This window comes from Moesziomyces antarcticus (genome assembly GCF_000747765.1).
Source record: "Moesziomyces antarcticus DNA, scaffold: scaffold_v10007, strain JCM 10317, whole genome shotgun sequence".
Taxonomy (NCBI): Eukaryota; Fungi; Basidiomycota; class Ustilaginomycetes; order Ustilaginales; family Ustilaginaceae; genus Moesziomyces; species Moesziomyces antarcticus.
The window spans coordinates 646,842-664,163 of NW_014639003.1; the positions used below are offsets into that span (position 1 = coordinate 646,842).

The 17,322-nt window shown below is 64.3% G+C and overlaps 6 protein-coding genes across 6 annotated transcripts; 3 read left to right on the top strand and 3 right to left on the bottom strand.

Moving 5' to 3' along the window:
• Positions 1-70: 70 nt before the first annotated feature.
• Positions 71-1,984, bottom strand: PAN0_007d3338 (uncharacterized protein; the record flags this gene model as incomplete). Its single annotated transcript, XM_014801422.1, has 1 exon — positions 71-1,984. The coding sequence occupies one exon, from the start codon at positions 1,982-1,984 to the stop codon at positions 71-73; it is 1,914 nt and encodes a 637-aa protein (XP_014656908.1).
• Positions 1,985-3,026: 1,042 nt separating this feature from the next.
• PAN0_007c3339 (uncharacterized protein) lies at positions 3,027-6,845 on the top strand (the record flags this gene model as incomplete). The annotated part of the gene is made up of 1 exon (XM_014801423.1): positions 3,027-6,845. One exon carries the CDS (start codon positions 3,027-3,029, stop codon positions 6,843-6,845), a length of 3,819 nt encoding a protein of 1,272 aa, XP_014656909.1.
• A 191-nt stretch (positions 6,846-7,036) lies between these two features.
• On the bottom strand, positions 7,037-8,574 carry PAN0_007d3340 (RNA-binding domain-containing protein; the record flags this gene model as incomplete). Its single annotated transcript, XM_014801424.1, has 4 exons — positions 7,037-7,765; positions 7,857-7,968; positions 8,047-8,215; positions 8,559-8,574. 4 exons carry the CDS (start codon positions 8,572-8,574, stop codon positions 7,037-7,039), a joined length of 1,026 nt encoding a protein of 341 aa, XP_014656910.1.
• Positions 8,575-9,317: 743 nt separating this feature from the next.
• Positions 9,318-10,133, top strand: PAN0_007c3341 (uncharacterized protein; the record flags this gene model as incomplete). The annotated part of the gene is made up of 1 exon (XM_014801425.1): positions 9,318-10,133. The coding sequence occupies one exon, from the start codon at positions 9,318-9,320 to the stop codon at positions 10,131-10,133; it is 816 nt and encodes a 271-aa protein (XP_014656911.1).
• Positions 10,134-10,515: 382 nt separating this feature from the next.
• PAN0_007c3342 (SET domain-containing protein) lies at positions 10,516-12,024 on the top strand (the record flags this gene model as incomplete). The annotated part of the gene is made up of 1 exon (XM_014801426.1): positions 10,516-12,024. The coding sequence occupies one exon, from the start codon at positions 10,516-10,518 to the stop codon at positions 12,022-12,024; it is 1,509 nt and encodes a 502-aa protein (XP_014656912.1).
• Positions 12,025-12,323: 299 nt separating this feature from the next.
• On the bottom strand, positions 12,324-17,291 carry PAN0_007d3343 (uncharacterized protein; the record flags this gene model as incomplete). The annotated part of the gene is made up of 1 exon (XM_014801427.1): positions 12,324-17,291. The coding sequence occupies one exon, from the start codon at positions 17,289-17,291 to the stop codon at positions 12,324-12,326; it is 4,968 nt and encodes a 1,655-aa protein (XP_014656913.1).
• Positions 17,292-17,322: the final 31 nt, after the last annotated feature.

Below are 17,322 nucleotides of genomic sequence, written 5' to 3' on the forward strand. Positions count from 1 at the left end.
GGGGGGGGGGGGGGGGGGGGGGGGGGGGGGGGGGGGGGCTGGGCGAGCACAAATGAAGGCGCGAGTGGGCTCAGGATGGACGAGGTGGGCGGTTCTGGTTGAGCATGCTGAGGAGCTGCTGCATCGACTGCTGTCCATTGTCCTGACCCGCAGCGGAGCCGCCAACACCCGGAGGCGACTGAGGCTTGGGCGGCTGCATGGGCTTAGGTGCGCCGGCGGCGGACTGGAGCAGAGCAGCAATGTTGGCAGGCAGGGCAGGGGCGCCAGTTGCCGCCGAGGGTGCAGGAGGTGGGCTGTGCACCGCCCCTGGACTCGATGCCGCAGGAGCCGGCGGGGTCGAGGACGCAGCAGGTGCAGGCTTGGCGGCCGCGCCGAGCGAAGCCAGCAGCTGCTGCACCTTCTGAGCCTGTTCCAGGCGGTTCGCATCTCCTGCGGGCGGTGGCGATCCCGGAACTTGGGCGGGCGCTGCGGCGGGAGGCGGGGCAGAACCGGAACCCGCACGCCTACCCCAGCCGTTGTCGACCGGAGGACCAGTGGGCGGAACGGGGGCGCGTCCGTGGCCGAGACCGCCTGGGCCAGCGCCGCCAGGATAGCCGCCAGCAGCGCCGGGTTGCTGCGCAGGAGGCTGGTGAGCAGGCGGCGCCGACTGGCCCCAGCTGGGCTGAGCATCTTGTGGCCCGGCCTGAGCCCATTCGAAATCGTCCTCGGTGACGAGATCCCAGGCGAACTTGAGATCCCACTGGCCGTCGAGGAACGATTGGCCGTTGAGACGGTCGTGTGCAAGCTGGCAAGCACGGCTGTCAAAGTACTCGACGAAGCGGCTGTTCTTCTGACCAGGATAGTCGCGGATCTTCTTGATATCGCCGAACTCCGCAAAGGCCTGACGAATGGCGTCATCTGTGAGATCCTGCTGAGCGTTCTTCAAAACGGAAAAGAGGGTTCCCTGGTTCTTGTCGCGATCGCATCGCTGCGCCTTGTCCTCCTCGCGGGGAAGCGAGTAGTGGATGTTGATCGGACGGCCGCCCAAAGGAGCGCCCTTCATGGCGAGCATGGCGTCGCGCGCCGATCGGAGATCGTAGTAGGTGACAAAGGCGATACCGCGCTTGTTGACCATGTCGAAGAAGGTCTTGATCTGGCCGAACTTTTCGAACTCGCGCTTGACGAACTGGGAGTCGATCTCGAACTGAATGCTGCGAACAAAGAGCGTACGGCAAGGCTTTTCGTCCTCGTCGAAGCCTCCTCTGCCACCTCCGCCGCCGAAACCGCCACCGCGACCACCACGTCCGCCGCCACGACCGCCACGGAAGCCAAAGTTGCCGCCAGCAGGAGGCATAGGAGGACGCGGACGGCCGTACGGACCAGATGGGGGGCCTGGGCGGAATTGGCCGTGCATAGGAGGCGGCGCACCATAGCTGGGGCCATCGAAGCCAGCCGGTGGGGGCGGCCCACTGGGTGGACCATTGTAGTCTTGCTGGTAACCTTGCGCAGGCTGTCCGTAAGGCGGCTGGTTGGCCGGCGGCGGACCGGGATAAGATGATGGAGGTGCGCCGGAGGGATCGTATGCGTTCGCAGCGTTGTAGGGGGCGTTGTCAAACGAAGAAGGCGTGTATCCGTAGGCCGGCGGCGCATGGGGAGGAGGAGGACGCGGAGCAGAAGCGTGTGCGCCTCTTGCCGCCATGCCGCCGCGCTGAGGACCACCGCTCATGGGCATCTGGTAGTGTCTATCCGGGCCACCGGCAAACTCATTTGAGGCAGAATACGCACCCTGGGGCTGATAGGCAGAAGTCGCGTCACTGCCGCCAGCCGCGGAAGGGCCGTAAGCGTCTTGAGCGGAAGGGTAGCCTGAAGGTGGTGAGCTCATGCCACCGGGTCCAGGAGGGGGAGGGCCTCCACGCATCGAGGGAGCGGCGCCGCCGCCGCCGACACTGCGGCCGCCGCGAGCGGGCCTCTCATCGTAGCCACCGTAGGGATGATGGCGGTTCATGATGACTCAAGACAGCGAGGAGCTAGTTGCTGAGCCGAGCGGAGCCGAACCGAGGCGAAGCGTAGACGAGGTTGCGACGTTGCGCGCTTCAAGGGAGGAGCAGCGTTGGCTGCGGATGCCGAGACAGCAGCGAAAGGCGAGCTCAAAGAGGCGGGGGGCGCGTCTCAAAGGCTCAGCGGCTCAGAAGCTCAACGGCTCAGCCGAGAACGGGCGAAGTGGGCGGCACGGAAGCACCCGAAGGCCTCAAGAGAGCTGCGAAAGTCTCAGGAGACTCGAACCAAGGATCCGAGACGGAAAGGAAGGTGGATGGATGGGAGAGGCCGAGCCAAAAACTTGTGCGATGCGATGCGGGCGGACGTTGTGACGTTCTCAGCGCGCTTGCTCAGCTGTCGGATTTTGCGCGAGACCGCAATGGTTGGGCGCAGATACGAGAGTGGACGAGCGACGGGCGGATGGATGAGATAGATGCGATTGCAAGCACGTTGTTGGCGAGCAAGGCACGGAAGAGGTGAGGATTGGCGTTGTGGAGATGAAGCAAGACGGGAATCGCGCATCCACCCGCACCTTGAACGCCCTGCCTCGCACGCCGAGACACACAACAAAATCTTTCTGTGGCTCGATCTTGAGGCTGGCTGAGCTCAAAGCCCTGTCGTGGCGATCCAAGATGCGCGGAAATCGGGCCAGGAAGAATCCGAGATTTGTGTGATTTTGCCGAGGAGGACGCCGCTCTTTGCTTTGCACCCGCTCACCCAACCTGCGGATTCTTCCAAATCACACCAGTCACAAATCACATCGAGCGTTCGGGCCGCATCATCAACGCTGCGGACGACGTGAGGAAGAGCGGATCGAGAGGGAAAAGACAGAGGCAGACATCGGCTCATCCGTCTCTGCTGTCACTCGCTACTCGCTCGGGTCGTAGCGGCCTTCTCACGTTCGAGAGTCGACGCCAGTGCCGAATCGGATCTGCCGCCAGCACCTGCTCTTCTCGTCACATCGCGGCATCGTGGCGGAAGAGGAAGAGGCGGCTGCAAAAACGGTCATCATGTCGCTCGTCGCGCCAAACGCTCACTTGCAAGAGGCTCTCGCTTCGATCCACCAGGCTTCGGCCGAGTTCACCAGTCCCGACCCGCAGCTGCGTGCCAAGGGCGAAGCCACCTTCCTCGCCCTGCGTCAGTCCGAAGGTGCACTCGACTACGCCTGCTTTGCTCTGGAGCACTCGCAGGATCCACTCGTGCTATTCCAGTCGCTCAACGCCGTGCTCTCCGTGCTTCCTTCGTTGAGCGCGCATCAGCCCAGCCAGGGCGTCGCCTCGCTCACATCGTTGCGCGACTTTCTGCTTCACTTTTGCGTCTCTCGCAGCCAGCAGTCGTCGGCAGCTCCTTCCGCCTCGTCTGCATCGGACGCTTCCGCAACTTGGCCGCAGTATCTTCGCTCCCGTGCATTCCAGACCGCCATCGCTGTCGAAAAGCGTCTGCTGGGACTCGAGCTCGCTCAGCACGTCGGCCAGCACTCGGGAACCAACTCGGCCCTTGACGCCGTCATCGACGCTCACGTCGGCCTCCTCAACACGCAGCTCGCAAGCCTCCTCTCGCTGCCGTCGCCGTGGCCTACAGATCCTACCGAGTCGGCCGCCACCCTCGCTCGCATCGTCACTGGTCTCGGTCTCGTCCGTGCTGTCGTGGACGAAACCATCCTCACCAGTGCCAACGACGTCTTTGACTCCTCGTCCGGCTCCGACCGCAACCGACCTCAGAATGCTGCATCGGCATCCAAACCCGTTGCGCCCGGCTCGTCTGTCGGGCTCAACCTGCTCCAGCACCGCCAGTGCAAGGCGCTCATCCAGAATCACGTCCTGGCTGGACTCATGACGGCAGTCTTCCAGCTCCTCTACAACACCATCTCCGAGGACGCTTCGACCACAGATTCCAGCTCCTGGCGCCATCCGCTCTTCTTCCAGGCCGTCTCTACCACCGAGAAGCTCCTCGGATGGACCTTCACACGCTTCGACCCCTTCTCGTCGGCTGCATGGCAGCAACAATCGCGCTCTCAGCAAGACGATTCCGTACTAGCCACAGGTGTCGACGAAGACGACGAGCAACAGTCCGGCTCAGCCACATCGCAGGGCAAAAAGGCGCTGCGTCCGCAGTACGTCTCGGACGCCTTCGTGCCCGTCTTGCTCTCAGACGACGTCGTCTCCCTCCTCACCACAGCCTACCGCTTTGGACTGCGCTTGCAGAGAAATGGCGTCGCCAGCCGCGACATTTCCTTCTCGATCCACCGACTGCGTCAGTGCATCTTATCCACTTGCAGCTTCATCCCTCAGGCTCAAAAGCCCCAACATGTGCCTACGCTCGTGTCCCGCACCAAGCACATCTGCGCCACCCTCCAATCCTTGGTCGAAGAAGAGTGCGCGTCGCCCTCACAGCTCTTGTCCGCGCGCGGCAACTCCATGCTCTTCCTGGCTCAAGCCTTCCAGATCATCTTCTCGGTCGTTCCCGTCCAGATCCTGGCCGCGTCGCTCCATCAAAGCGGCGCAGGCGCTCAAGCTTGCCTCTCTTTCATTTCGTCGCTCGCCACTCTCGGCAAGGCCATCTTTGGTCTCGCATTCCACCGACCTACCGACACGGACGAGGAGGACGACCTCGCGGTGCTCACCGAAGACACTGTCGACGTCCTCTTGCAGTGCTGGCAGACATTGACTTCAACTCTGCGACAGCACGACGCTGCTCACGCCCAGGACACCGAGGTCCAAGTCTTTGCCAGAGCCGTCTACGGCAGCATTCGTGACCAAGTGTTCGCTCCTTACGTCACAGGTCGTCTGGAGGCCGCCTCGATCGTCAACGGCGAAGACGACGTGTCGGAAGTCGAAGAGGTGACTGCCAAGGATCGCGATGTCTACTCGGACCAGCTCATCACCATTGCCAATCTCGCCAGAACGTCGGTCGCCGACAATCTGCGCGCGCTCCACCAACTCGCGCAACCTCTGTGCGAGAAGCTGATTGCCAAATCCCAGCGCCAGTCTACGCTGTCCGATGTGGAGCTGGGTCAGACCTGGGAGCAGCTTCATTGGCTCATTCTCATCGCAGGCCATCTCCTTGCAGACGATGCGCGCGGCGAGACGCCCGAAGTACCCGCGGAGATTGCTGCGAGTGCCGAGCCCGAGGACCCGGCGGTGGCTTTGATCATGCAACTCGGCATGCAGCTGCTGCAGCACCTGAGCGCGTTCGGGCCGGCCTCTGTTGAAGCCACCAGTCCGCAGGTGACCGAGACGCTGCTCTGGTTCACGGGCCGTTGGACTTCGTCGTACCTGCTCATCGACGAGCGCTCTGGCTTTGCCACCAATGCCGCTATCCAGAGGGCGTTTGGCGACCAGGCTGGCCGGCAGACGCTCACGTTCCTGCTTCAGCGTCTGTCGGAGAATCTGCAGCTGTGGATGACCGACTCCGACGTGTTGCTACAGCTTGCTCAGGTGCTGTCTGCCTTCACACGGTCGAGCGGGATCATGATCTGCCTGCTGCAACTCGCCGAGATGGAGCAGCTGGTCTCGGGGATCGTGTCCGGTCTGGATCACCTGCCCGCAAACACGCATGGTGCGCTCATTGCCTCCGTGGTGGGCTGCATCTACTCGGGCGCGACGCACCCGGAGGCGACGACGGAGCGATCGGCCGAGTCCTACTTTAAGCAGATCACCGCTTCGATCGAGGCGCGCTTTGGCGCCTTGCTTTCGCGCGCCGACTTTGCGGCCATCTCGCAGCGCTCGGACGTGATCTCGGCGGTGCAGACGTCGCTCGACATGCTCGAGGGGCTCGCCTCGTCGATCCAGCCCAACTCGGCCGAGATCGTATATGGCTTCATCTCCAAGTTCTTTGGCGCCTTCGCGCAGCTCTGCCGCGTGTACGACACGCGGCCCGAGATCGCGGTATCGGTGCTGCGCGTGCTGCACACGCTGAGCGTGTCGCTCGAGCTCGACTTTGGAGCGGAGCCGTTCATTGTGATGGGCATCAACCAGGCGGCGTGGGAGCTGATGCAGGCGCTGCAGGGCGAGAACCGTGCGGGCAAGAAGAAGACGCATCTGCTGCTTGCCTCGGAAGCCGGATCGCCGCTGGACGACGATGTGCCGTACGAAGGCCTGTGCCTGCTTGTGGAGCTGCTCGCCGAGCTCTCGGGCTCGGCACGAGCGGGCGTGGACGACGGCGGATCGGATCAGGCTGCAGAGCTTCAGCCGACCAAAACGAGCGACGTGTGCCTGATGGGCTTTGAACACGTGCTCGGCCTGCTAACCACTGCTGAGCCGCTGAGCGTACCGCGCATGCGCCAGGCACTGGGCAAGCTGACGTCGTCGGTGTTTGGGCTGTTTTCGGGCCGCATGATTCTCGTAGCCTCTGCCGCTGCGGGCACGGGCACGCACGAGCCGTCGCTGCTGGACAAGGCGGTGCAGGCGCTGTCGCTGTGCATCAAGATGGACGAGAACGAGACGGCGCAGCTGGGGCTCGAGTCGATCGTGGCGTTCTGCAAGGTGGTATCGGTGCACTTTGCGCCGCCGTCGGCGCAGCTGGTGGGTGCGCTGCACGGGTGTCTGGTTGCGGTGCTGCGGCTGGTGCTGGCCGAGCCGCTCGACTCGACGCTGTTCTGGACGGCGCTGTTTGCGCTGCTGTCGCTCATCAAGGTGGCGCGCACCACGGAGCTCGGGCACGCCTTCAGCAGCGCCGCGCAGGGCCTCGAGACCAGCGAGACGTTCCAGACGGCCGCGCGCGAGCTCGTCGAGTCGGCTCTTGGACCGCTGGGCCATAACGATGCAGAGTGGATCCACCAGGCCAAGCTCAAGCTGCCGCGCTGGCGCGCGCACATCCGCGTGCGCTAACCAACTCCCCACCCTTTGTCGAATCCCTAGCATTGTCTCGCATTCACATTGCATTCGCAAAAAGTCGTTTTCCAAAGCCGATGCCACTCACAAACATCTGAAAGTACATACACCAGAGCGAACGAAACTTGTTATTTCAGTGAAGAAAGGCAGCGGAGCATAGTATGACAAGATTGGGAGGTTGTTTGTTTCTAGTAACGACGGGGCGGGGGGCCGGCGTCGTCGTAGCGCGGACGGGGCGGGGCGTCTGGATACCTGCCGCCTGGGCCGCCGGCGCGGGGCGGGGGAGGGGGCAAGTCGTCGTACCTGCCGCCGCGCGGAGGCGGGGGCGAGTGGTCGCGGTATCCGCGCGGCGGGGGGTAGTCGCCAGGCGGGCCGCGCGGAGGGAAGTCACGAGGCGGGTAGTCCATGCCAGGACCGCCGCGCGGGGGAGGCGGCAGATAGTCGCGATCGCGCGGAGGGTAGTCGCGCATGGGGGGCGGACCGCGACCATAGCGGTCGTACGGGTCGCCTCGCATGGGCGGTGGCGAAAAGGGTCGGCCAGGAGGAGGGCCGTAGCGGTCGTAAGGGTCGCGCGGCGGGTAGGCGGGCGGATATCCACCTCCACGAGGCGGCATACCGCCGTATCGGTCGTCGCCGTATCCACCGCGCGGAGGACCACGGCCGTATCCGCCGCCACCGCCGTAGCCAGGAGGACCGTCCATGCGACCCTTCTTGGGGGGACCAAAGTACCTGCCTGGGGTGGGGGTGCGGGCGCGACCACGACGCGCCTTGTCGACGTTGATCTTGCGGCCCTGGAAGTCGGAGCCGTTCATGGCGGTGATGGCGGCCTCTGCATCCTCGGCCTTCTCGTAGGTGACAAAGGCAAAGCCTCTTGGCTCGCGAGTGTGAGGGTCGTACATGACCTGCGCTCTCTGAATCTGTTGGAGCAAGAGCGATGGGAGGAGAGGGTCAGTTGTGGGTGGCTGCGCGACGGATGCGAACAGGAAGAGGCTGGAGAGCGATACGTACGGCGCCGTACTTGCCGAAAGCCTCCTCGAGGTCTCGCTCGGTGGTGGTCTTGCTGAGGCCCGAGACGTGGAGGTTGTTGCCTGGGTTGTTGTCGCCGTTGTTGCGCTCGGGGCTGTGATGGGAATGCGGCGGTAGTTGCAAAGGGGTGAGCGAGTGGTCTGGATGCGATGACGACGAAGTGCAGACTTACCGGCCACGGTCGTCATCGCCGGTGCGCATGGGAGAGCGGGAGCGCTCGCGCTCACGGCGAGGCGGGGTGGCTGCGCCCCTGGGCGAAGGGCTGCGAGCGCCGTTCCAGGCTGCATTGTCGGTCTCACGCGCGGCGTCGCGTGCAGCGTCGCCGTTCCATTGCTGTGCTGCTGAGTCGGAACGGCAAAGGGAGCGAGCCGTTGCAGGTCAGTCGGTCTGATGGTAAGCAGGAGAGCGGAGGTGGGAGGTGGACGGCGGACGGCGGGAGACGGAGACAGAAGGTGAAGTGCGGAGCAGCCGATGAAGCGGGAAGAGGGCGAACATGAGGGTGGCTGAGCTGACTGCAAAGCTGAGCAGCGAGCGGACGCGTGGACAGCAAGACGGCGCGCGGCGTGGTGCAGTGGTGCAGTGGTGCAGGGCAGTGGAATGGGATGGTCACATTGAGATGGGCTGGGGTGGGCTGGGATGGCAAGGATGGCGATCATCGGAGAGCATGTGTGTCGGAAAACGTACCGTCGGTGTCCGCCATGGTGGGCGATCGAGTCGAGGAGGATCGGATGGGCCGTAGGGACTGTGTGTGGCGAGTGTAAAGGATAGCGTCTCGAAGAAGGGCCGGAGAGGGGCCGAAACAGTAACAGAATCAAGCTGAGAAGCGCCAGCTGATGGAGAGAGGTGGTGGATGTGATGTCGGATGGCCACAACAAGTGGAGAGACAGAAGCAGACTGCGCAATTGACCTTCAACTGCGGGAGAGCCGTTGCGGAAGGCAGCCTCGATCTTCGGAACGTCCGAAAATTTGTAGAGTGTTAGGTCATCGCCAACTCGCGCACGGTCGCAGTCGATCACGCAAAATTTGAGCCGCTCTCTCCTTCCGCAAACTTTCGTGGCAGAGGAGCAAATTCTCGAGGCGTTAGATCCTTCGCTCGAGTTGGGCCCTAGTCTCATTCATTCGTCGCTCTTAGCTAAAAGCAACCTAGTATGTATTTTGATTCACACTCCCTGCCGCGCCCCGTCCGCGGTTTGTGGAGAATCTTCCAAAACGCGACAGGCAGCAGAGCAGAAGAGGAGGAGCGGAAGCACAGTGCGGGACCCGCCGAGGTGCGAGGTACGAGTGGATGTGCAGCTTCCGCAATTGCCACCTCCATCCACTACACCATCTCACCGAGCTCGTCAGCTGCGCACTTGTCGCCACACACGAAGTCACTGCACGGACGACCACACTTTGCTCAACCCAGGATCAACAACATCTACAGCACCCACTTCGTCGACATCCATGTCTGGCCGAGGATACGACCGCGGATACGACCGCGAAGAGCGCGATGACCGAGGCCCTCGAAGCGGCCGTGGCGGTGGCCGCGGCGGCGGTCGCGACCGTGCACCTCCTACCACTCTCTTTGTGGCAGGCTTCCCGCCCAGCATGCGCGCCAAGGACCTCGCATACGAGTTCGAACGCATGGGCCCGCTCATCCGCTGCGACATCCCTGCGCTCAAGTCGGCCACCGCGACACCGTACGCCTTTATCGAGTACGAGGACCCACGCGATGCGGATGCCGCCTTCCGCGACATGCACGGCATGTCGTTCGGCCGCCACCAGATCTCGATCCAGTTTGCCAAGAACGCGCCCTCGGCCAACTGGAGGTTCGACGGTCCCTCGCGCGGACCTCCTCCGCCGCCCGCGTACGGCGGACGTGGTGGTGGACGCGACCAGCGCGATGACCGTGGTCCTCCCCCCGCCGACCTGCCGCCGCCGCGGCCCCAGTTGAGCAAGGAGGAGCAGGAGGAGGCCGACCGTGCCGCCGAGGAGCGTGCGCGCAGACGTGCGGCGCTCCGCCGCGAGCGATCGCCCGAACCGCGCCGCGACGACGACGCCGACTACTCCGAAGAGCGCAGGAGAGGCTCGCCCCGCCGAGACGACGACGAGCGTCGCGACAATGCCGACGGCAACACCAATGGCAACAACGATGAGGGCGCGCAGAACACGCACGAGGACAGGCCCGAGGCGGCTGCCGATGCTGCCGCTGACGAGGTTCGTGACGGCGCCGACGCTGAAAAGACGGCCGAAGCCGAAGGCGTCACCGGCTGGGAGTAAGCATCCGCACATCATCGGTGCGCATCAATCTTCTTTCTCCGCTAGTCTTTCAAAAGCCCTTGCGCGTGCTCTTTCATGTGGTCTTGCCCTGTCTTCCTCCCGTGTAGCAATATCAAATTCTGGCCCTAGACGTTGCAAGTGTGTGCCAATGCCTGTTGCCGACTGTGAGAAGCAGCTTTGTGAGCAGCTGCGTGAGAGTGCGGCTTGTGGAATTGCGGGTATCGGACACCAGCTGTGCAAAAAAAAAGGTGCGGGCAGGCCACGTTTGGAAGATCCGAGGAGAAAGGCAGCGCTGCATCGGGATTTTTTTTCGAGTCGGGCGACAGTGCAGAGCTCCACATACGCACCTTGCTCTCCAACCACCTACGACCGCAGACACACTATGACGGCGCCATCAGAAGCGCAGATCGTCGAGGCCGTCACGGCGAAGCTCACGGGCTCGCAGGGCAAGACGGTGCCCGAGGCTGAGCTCGTACGGCTGCTGGCGACGCTCGAGCTCGAAAATGACTGGACCGACGTCTCGGCCAAACGCTTCCATAGCGTGCTCTCGAAAAACGCACTCGTCGACAGCCCCTCAACCGCCACAACCGCCACGTCCAATGGAGAAGCTTCGACGGGGGCAGGGGCAGGTGGCAAGAAGAAGAAAAAGTCCAAGACGGATGCCGGAGTGCCGCGCTCCTATATCGATGCGAATGTTTCGATCCCCCCCGGCGTGCGTGCGCACTACTTTGACGCTGTCAAGGGTAAAGGACTTGTAGCCTCGCGCAGCTTTGCTGAAGGCGAGCTTGTATTCACCGAAGAGGCGTACATTGCCACGCCGCCACCCGAGGCATTTGATCAGGTGAGCAGCGGCGAGCTGTGCGCGCAGTGCTTCCTGCCCGTCTCGTCGGCACCCGTGCAGCTGGCGATCAAGAACTGCGCCAAGTGCAAGATGCGCTGGTGCACGAGTGCGTGTGCGCGCACCGCCATGGCTACCCACCACACGCTGCTCTGCACGGGCCTCAACCCGGCCGCCAAACCGCTGGTGCAGCTGGTGCAGAGCCAAAAGTGGCAGAGTCTGCATTGCGTGGCTCGCTCGTTGGCGAGGTTGCTCTCGACGCTCACGCCGCACAACAACGGCACAGCAAGCGGAAAGCAATCGCGAGAGCAGGACGATTTGATCGCAGCGTATGGCGACTTTGAAACCGTACATGCGCGGTTGTCGTCGTTCGCGACCGTTTCGGAGCTGGAGCGTCGGTCTCGCAATCCCGGGTGGGCGACGGAAAAAGCGTCGTTTGAAGGGATCCTGGCCCAAGCATACACGGCGCTGTGCAATGCACTCGACCCCTACGCCGATGCCCGCACCTCTGCCCCGCATCCGGACCCACACCATGTTCAACTCGACCTCATCGATGCCGTCAAGACACGCAAGGGACAGATCAAGGACCTCTTCACCTACGCGTCGTTCCTCAAGCTGCTCGGACGCGCGAATGTCAACATGGAAAAATTCGGCGGCCTCTACAGTGTCCACTCGTTCCTCAACCACTCGTGTGCGCCGAATGTCCAAATCCGCCACGTTCCGGAACGCGGGATTCTGGCAAGTATGAAGGTTGCTGCACTCGCCCTAAGGCCCATTGCAAAGGACGAAGAGCTGGTGATTAGTTATATCGACCCGAGCACGCGGTTGGGTAGAAGACAGCTCGTGCTGTATAGGGATTACTGCTTTGGCCCCTGCACTTGCCCCAAATGCAAGCAAGAGCTGAACGAGGTCGGATTGCAGTATGATCCAGCCAAGAATTCGGTCAAGACTTTCCTCGACAGCGTGGCGCGCAAGTCGAATCCAGACCCCCAAGCCCAAGCCGCGCAAGACCCGAGCTTGGAGGAGGAACTGCGCGCCTCGTTGGGCTTCTAACCTCTCTCAACACTGGCCCAATCGCCAAACTCTTGCCATATCCGCAACTCATGCCCGTAGCGTCATCGTTTGAGAGCCCACCGTGTTGCCTGTGTCGCTTCGACCCAAACCCCCGCCTGCTCAACTTCCACACCACAATCCCCGCTGAGCCACGCCCCTTCACACGCCACGCTCGACTCGACAAATCCCCTCTCACACGCCACACTCGTCTCGAGAAGAATCTGTCTGTCTGATTGAGCGCAAACCGAGAGGCACACTGACTACACCACCACACGCTGTCCGCCTTTGGCGAGGCTGAGCTACTCGTGGCTGCCGCTCATGTGGCGCGCGCCAGGCGAGGTGGGCGAGAGCGCCGAGCCGATCGCACCAGGATGCATGGCGTTGCTGCCGGGCGCGCCAAACAGGTTCCTGCCGCCGCTGCCGGGCGCACCCAGGCCGAACGGGCCGAGCATGCCGCCGTTCGCACCGCCGTTGCCGGCGCTGCCGCCCTGCGCTGCATTCAGCGCCATCGGGTGCAGGCTGCCCGCGTGCGCGCCCAGCACATGGCCGTGGTGGCCCGGCGCACCCGCATGCATCGCTCCGAGCCCGCCCGCTCCCGCGCTGCTGCCGCCACCGCTGCCGCCCGGCTGCTCAAACGCATACCGCGCTCGGTCCCAGCCGCTCGACACGCGCGCCCACGGGTCCGGCTGCGCACCACCCGACAGGCCCGCCGCATTCGAACCCAGCCCCGGCGCGGCCCCAAAGTTGGCCGACGACAGGTTCGAGCCGATCGAGCCCGCACCGGGTACACCACCCGCGTTGAATCCGGGCGACAGAGGTCCAGGTGCCCCCTGGCTGCCGCCAGAGAACGACGTCCACGGCGACGGCGAGTTCACGCCAAACCCTCCAGCCACGCCGCCGGCACTGCCCATACCACCGAAAAACGAGCCGCCCGAGCCCATGCTGCTTCCCGTGGCGCCGCCGCCGATCGGGATCGTGTGGCTCGTGCGGCGCGGCTTGGGCTCGATAATGTCGTCGTCGCCGCCGAGCGCCGAACTGCCAAGGATGCCCTCCGGCAGCCTCGGGCTCGTCGCGCCCGAACCGCTTGCGCTGCTCGAAGAGCGGCCATTGCCGATGGCGCCGGTGTGGTCGTCGTGCGGATGCTGGTGGATGGCGTCCATCGCCTTGGGGCGTCCGATCGGCCCAATCGGCGTGGGCGCGCCACCCGCGCGGTAGCCAGGCACCCTCTGCGAGAGCGACGAGCTCGGACGCATGCCGGCAAACGCCGACATGGGGTCCGAGTCGGCAAACGACGCCGTGCGGCTGCGCATCGCGTCCACCGCATTGCTTCCGCCCATCGGCGAGAAGGGCGTCTGCGTCGGGCTCTGCATGCTGCTGCCAAGACCGCCGTGCGTCAGCCCACCGGACGTCGATTCCATACCCGGCATGGGCGCCTTGCTGCCCACAAGCGGGTTGCCCATGCTCAGGCTCGCCGACGACAGAGGTGCCGCATTCAGGTTGAGCGAACCAAGGTTGCTCGTCATGCCGCCCAGGCCAGGCGTGCCGATGTTGGCATGGTCGTTACCAAACATGCCGCTCGAAGCGAGGCCGTTGGGAAGCGTGGGCGATCGCAGACCTTCGAGCCCAGGCTGCTGCGCGTACGTGGCTCCCAACGGAGGCTGCGGCGAGCCGTACAGCGGCTTGGAGCCCTGCTTGTCCTGGGACGGCGCGAAGGGCTGCGCAAGCGTGGGCGAGATGCTGGAGCTAGGCGACTTGGCCGAAGACACTGAAGCCGCAGCCGAGGCGTTCGGCCCGATGGAGCCAAAGCCCACCGAGGCAGCCGGGGCGCTTGCGCCGCCAGCCGAGGCATTGACCGGCGGGCGAGGAAGACCGGCATTGGCCGCGACAGACACCGAAGAGCTCTGCGAGGTTCCCGACGGCGTGAGAACAGCAGTCATAGGGCGGGGAGGCAGACCCTGAGGTGGGGCTGGCAGAGTCGAAGCAGGCATTGCGGTTGCCGATGGCGCGCCAGGAGTCGTCGCACCGACAGGTGCTGCCGCAACAGCCGCACCGCTGCTCTGAGCCGACGAAGGAAGCTTGGCACCGACAACGGGGCGGGCGTTGCGACCCGATGCTTGACCAGAGGCAACGGCGGGCGAGCCAGGAACTGAAGTGTTCTTGGCGGCACGGTTGGGCGTCGCAGGTGCTGAAGCGTGAGCCGCCTTGGCCATGCCAGGCTTGACAGCACTGGGTGGCGACTTGGGCGGTGCGACAGCAGCAGCAGCAGCCTGCTTGGCTTCGCGTTGCGCCTGGGCGCGCGCCTCCTTCTCCCTCTTGGCCGCCTCGAACTTGCGCTCCTGCTCCTCTCGGGCCTTCTGCTCCTTTTCGGCCTTTTCGCGCTGCGCACGTTGCTGGTCCTCCTTGACCTTGCGTTGAGCCTCTTCGCGATCGCGCTTGGCCTTCTCCTGCGCCTCGCGCTCGAGACGGATCTTTTCGTCCTTCTCGCGGCGCTTGCGTTCGCGCTCGAGCTCGCGCTCGCGCTCTTCGGCCTGGCGACGTCGGCGCTCCTCGTCCTTGCGAGCCTTTTCGTCCTCGCGCGCCTTGCGCTCCGCCTCCTTCTTGGACCGAATCTCCTCCTGCTTCTTGAGCTCGGCATCGCGCTCCGCCTGCTGCTTTGCACGCACCTCGGCTTCGGCGGCGGCCTTCTCCTGGTCCTTGCGCATCTTTTCGGCCTCCTTGGCTTCGCGCTGCGCCTTCTTCTTGTCCTTCTTCTTCTGCGACTCCTTGACACGACGGGCCTCGCGCGCCTTTTCGTTGGTGTCCTCCTCCTCGAGCTCGCGGAGGAGCTGCAGCTGACGCTCCTGCGCCACGCGCTCGCGGTAGGCGGCGAGCACGCGCTGCTCAAACATGCGAGCGGCGAAGATCTGGAACATCTTGCGACCCTCCTCCATGCGCTGTTCCTCGGTGAGGATGTCGTCTTCCTCGTCGTCCTCGTCGTCGTCAATGTCTTCGTCGTCGACGTCGTCCGGGCCGTCGACATCATCCTCGTCGTCGCTGGGCGCGAGCTCGGCGTTGGTGAGCTCCTCGCGATGCATCCTACGCTCGGCGAGCTGTTCCATCATTTCGAGGAACTTGCGGCCGTCGTTCTTGAGCATGTCGTCGGCGACGGTGAGTATGCCGCCCTTGACGGTGAGGCTGCTGCCGAGGCCAAAGACGTCGCTGGCGTCGTTGGTGGCGCGTCGACGCGTCGAGGCGACGGCGTTGCGCTTGGCGTACTCGTCGCGCGCACGCTCCTTCTCGAGCTCGATGTCGTCGTCTTCCTCTTCGTCGTCGTAGGTGGCATCGTCATCGTCGTCGTCGTACTCGGCGTCGTCGTCCAATTCGTCGTCGTCGTAGCCGTCGGACGACTCGGGGTGGGGTGGCGCCTTGCGTCCGTGCGGGTGCGGATGCGCGTGCGCATGCGTATGCGTGTGGCGAGCATCGCGGCCGCCGTGGGCTGCGCGTGTGCGCGAGAGCGGATCGCCACCGATGACGGCCCCCGATGCGTCGAGCGCGACGCTACCAGGGAATGGACCCGGCCCCGGCGGCGGAGGGATGGTGCCGCCGCTGCTTGCCCAGCGTTGCTGGTGGTTTGCGTACTCCTCGAGCTCGTCGTAGTAGGCGTCGTAGAGGACCTCGAGTTCTTCCTCGATGGCGGAGCGCTTGCGACCGCAGACGGCGCAGCTGCAGAGGAACTTTTGCTGCTCCTTCATCTTTCTGAGGACGGTCTCCTTTTCGACCTGGACGAGCTTCTGACGGTCCTTCATGGAGAGGCCGAGCCAGAACTCCTTGATGCGTTCGCGCTCCTCTGCGGAGCTTGTTGACCAGATCTTTGCGTTGCTGGGAGCGTTGACGGCGGGAGGGTGACCGTGTGTGGAGGAGGAGACGGAGTGCTTGCCCGAGTTGGACGAGGGCGGCACGCCGTTGGCGGGCCTGGCGGGAGTCTTGGCCGTCGAGTTGAAGGTCATGGGCTGCTTTCCCGCCGCGCGCGAGCTCGGAGGCGGCGGATTGGAGTTGCGAGCCACCGAGGGGACGTTTGTGGTGGGCGCAGGATGGCTGGGCACGGGTTTGGGTGGCGGAGGCACCTCGACCTCGATCTCGTGGGCGTCGTCGTCGGGATGGCCGTGGGTGGCGCCTGCGCTGCCCTTCTTCTTCTTCTTCTTCTTTTTGTTTTTGGAAGCGGAACGCATGGCGTCGGGATGATTGGCGACGCCGTTGTTGCCACGAAGGTGGTCGGCGCCATCGTGCATCCAGACGCGCTCGCGAGCGTGAAGGAGACCGCCTTGGGCGTCGAGCACGTCGTCGTCGTCGTCGAGATCGCCGTCGTCGTAGTACTGTGCGCCGTCGTCGCCGTCGTCGTCGAAGCGGTCGATGTCGTCGTCGAAGTTGTCGTAGAGCACGACGGGAGGCGGGAGGGGCTCAACGGGGGGCTGGGTGGGCGGCGGGTTGGGACTCGAGGCGTACTGGGCGTAGGAGCCGTTGGAGTTGGGGTGCGCATTGTTGGCGGCGTTGGGGTGAGGGTGGAGCGGAAGAGGCTGGTCTGGATGCAGAGCGAGGTCGGCAAAGATGGAAGCGTCGAAGGGCAGTGGCGGGTAGGGATGGGTGCCCGGGGGATACTGCTGGAGGTGACGCTGGGATGCGTGGGCCGCCTGTGCGAGCTGCTGGGCGACGGCGATCATGGCCTGGGTCGGGGGGGGGCGGGTTGCCGGATCGTTGGCATTGTCGTTGAGGGCGGCCTGAGCCGCGGGGGGGAACTGGCCGAGGGGCAGGGCGTTGCGGATGAAGGTTCTGAGATGGGCAGGGAGCGATGTCCAGTAGGTGTCATCGTCCGGGATGCCCTGCGCATCGCCTTCGATTCTGCGGTAGAGCTCGCTGGCGGCGGCCAAGAGCTGCGCCTGCGCCTGTGCCCTGGCGGCGAGGGAAGCGGGTGAGCGGGGACGCTGACCGAGGGCGGCGGCGGACTGAAGGTCGTAGTCGTGATCGTCGATAAAGTCGGAGTCCTTTGCTTTGGACTTTGACTTTTTCTTCTTCTTCTTTGCCGAGTTGAGCGCGGCGTTGTCGATGTCGTGGTGGGAGACAGGCGAAGTGGATCGCGGCGGCGTGGAGGCGCCTGCGACGGGCGCGTTGTGCATGATGGGCTGGGTGGATGGCGGCTGCTGCTGCTGCTGAGCGGCGGCTGCGATCTTGGGCGGTGGCGGCGCGGTGCTGCGCGCCGCTGGGGTGGAGCGAGGCAGCTTGGACTTGGCCATGTCCTCGTTGACCAGCGGATTAGGCGAGAGT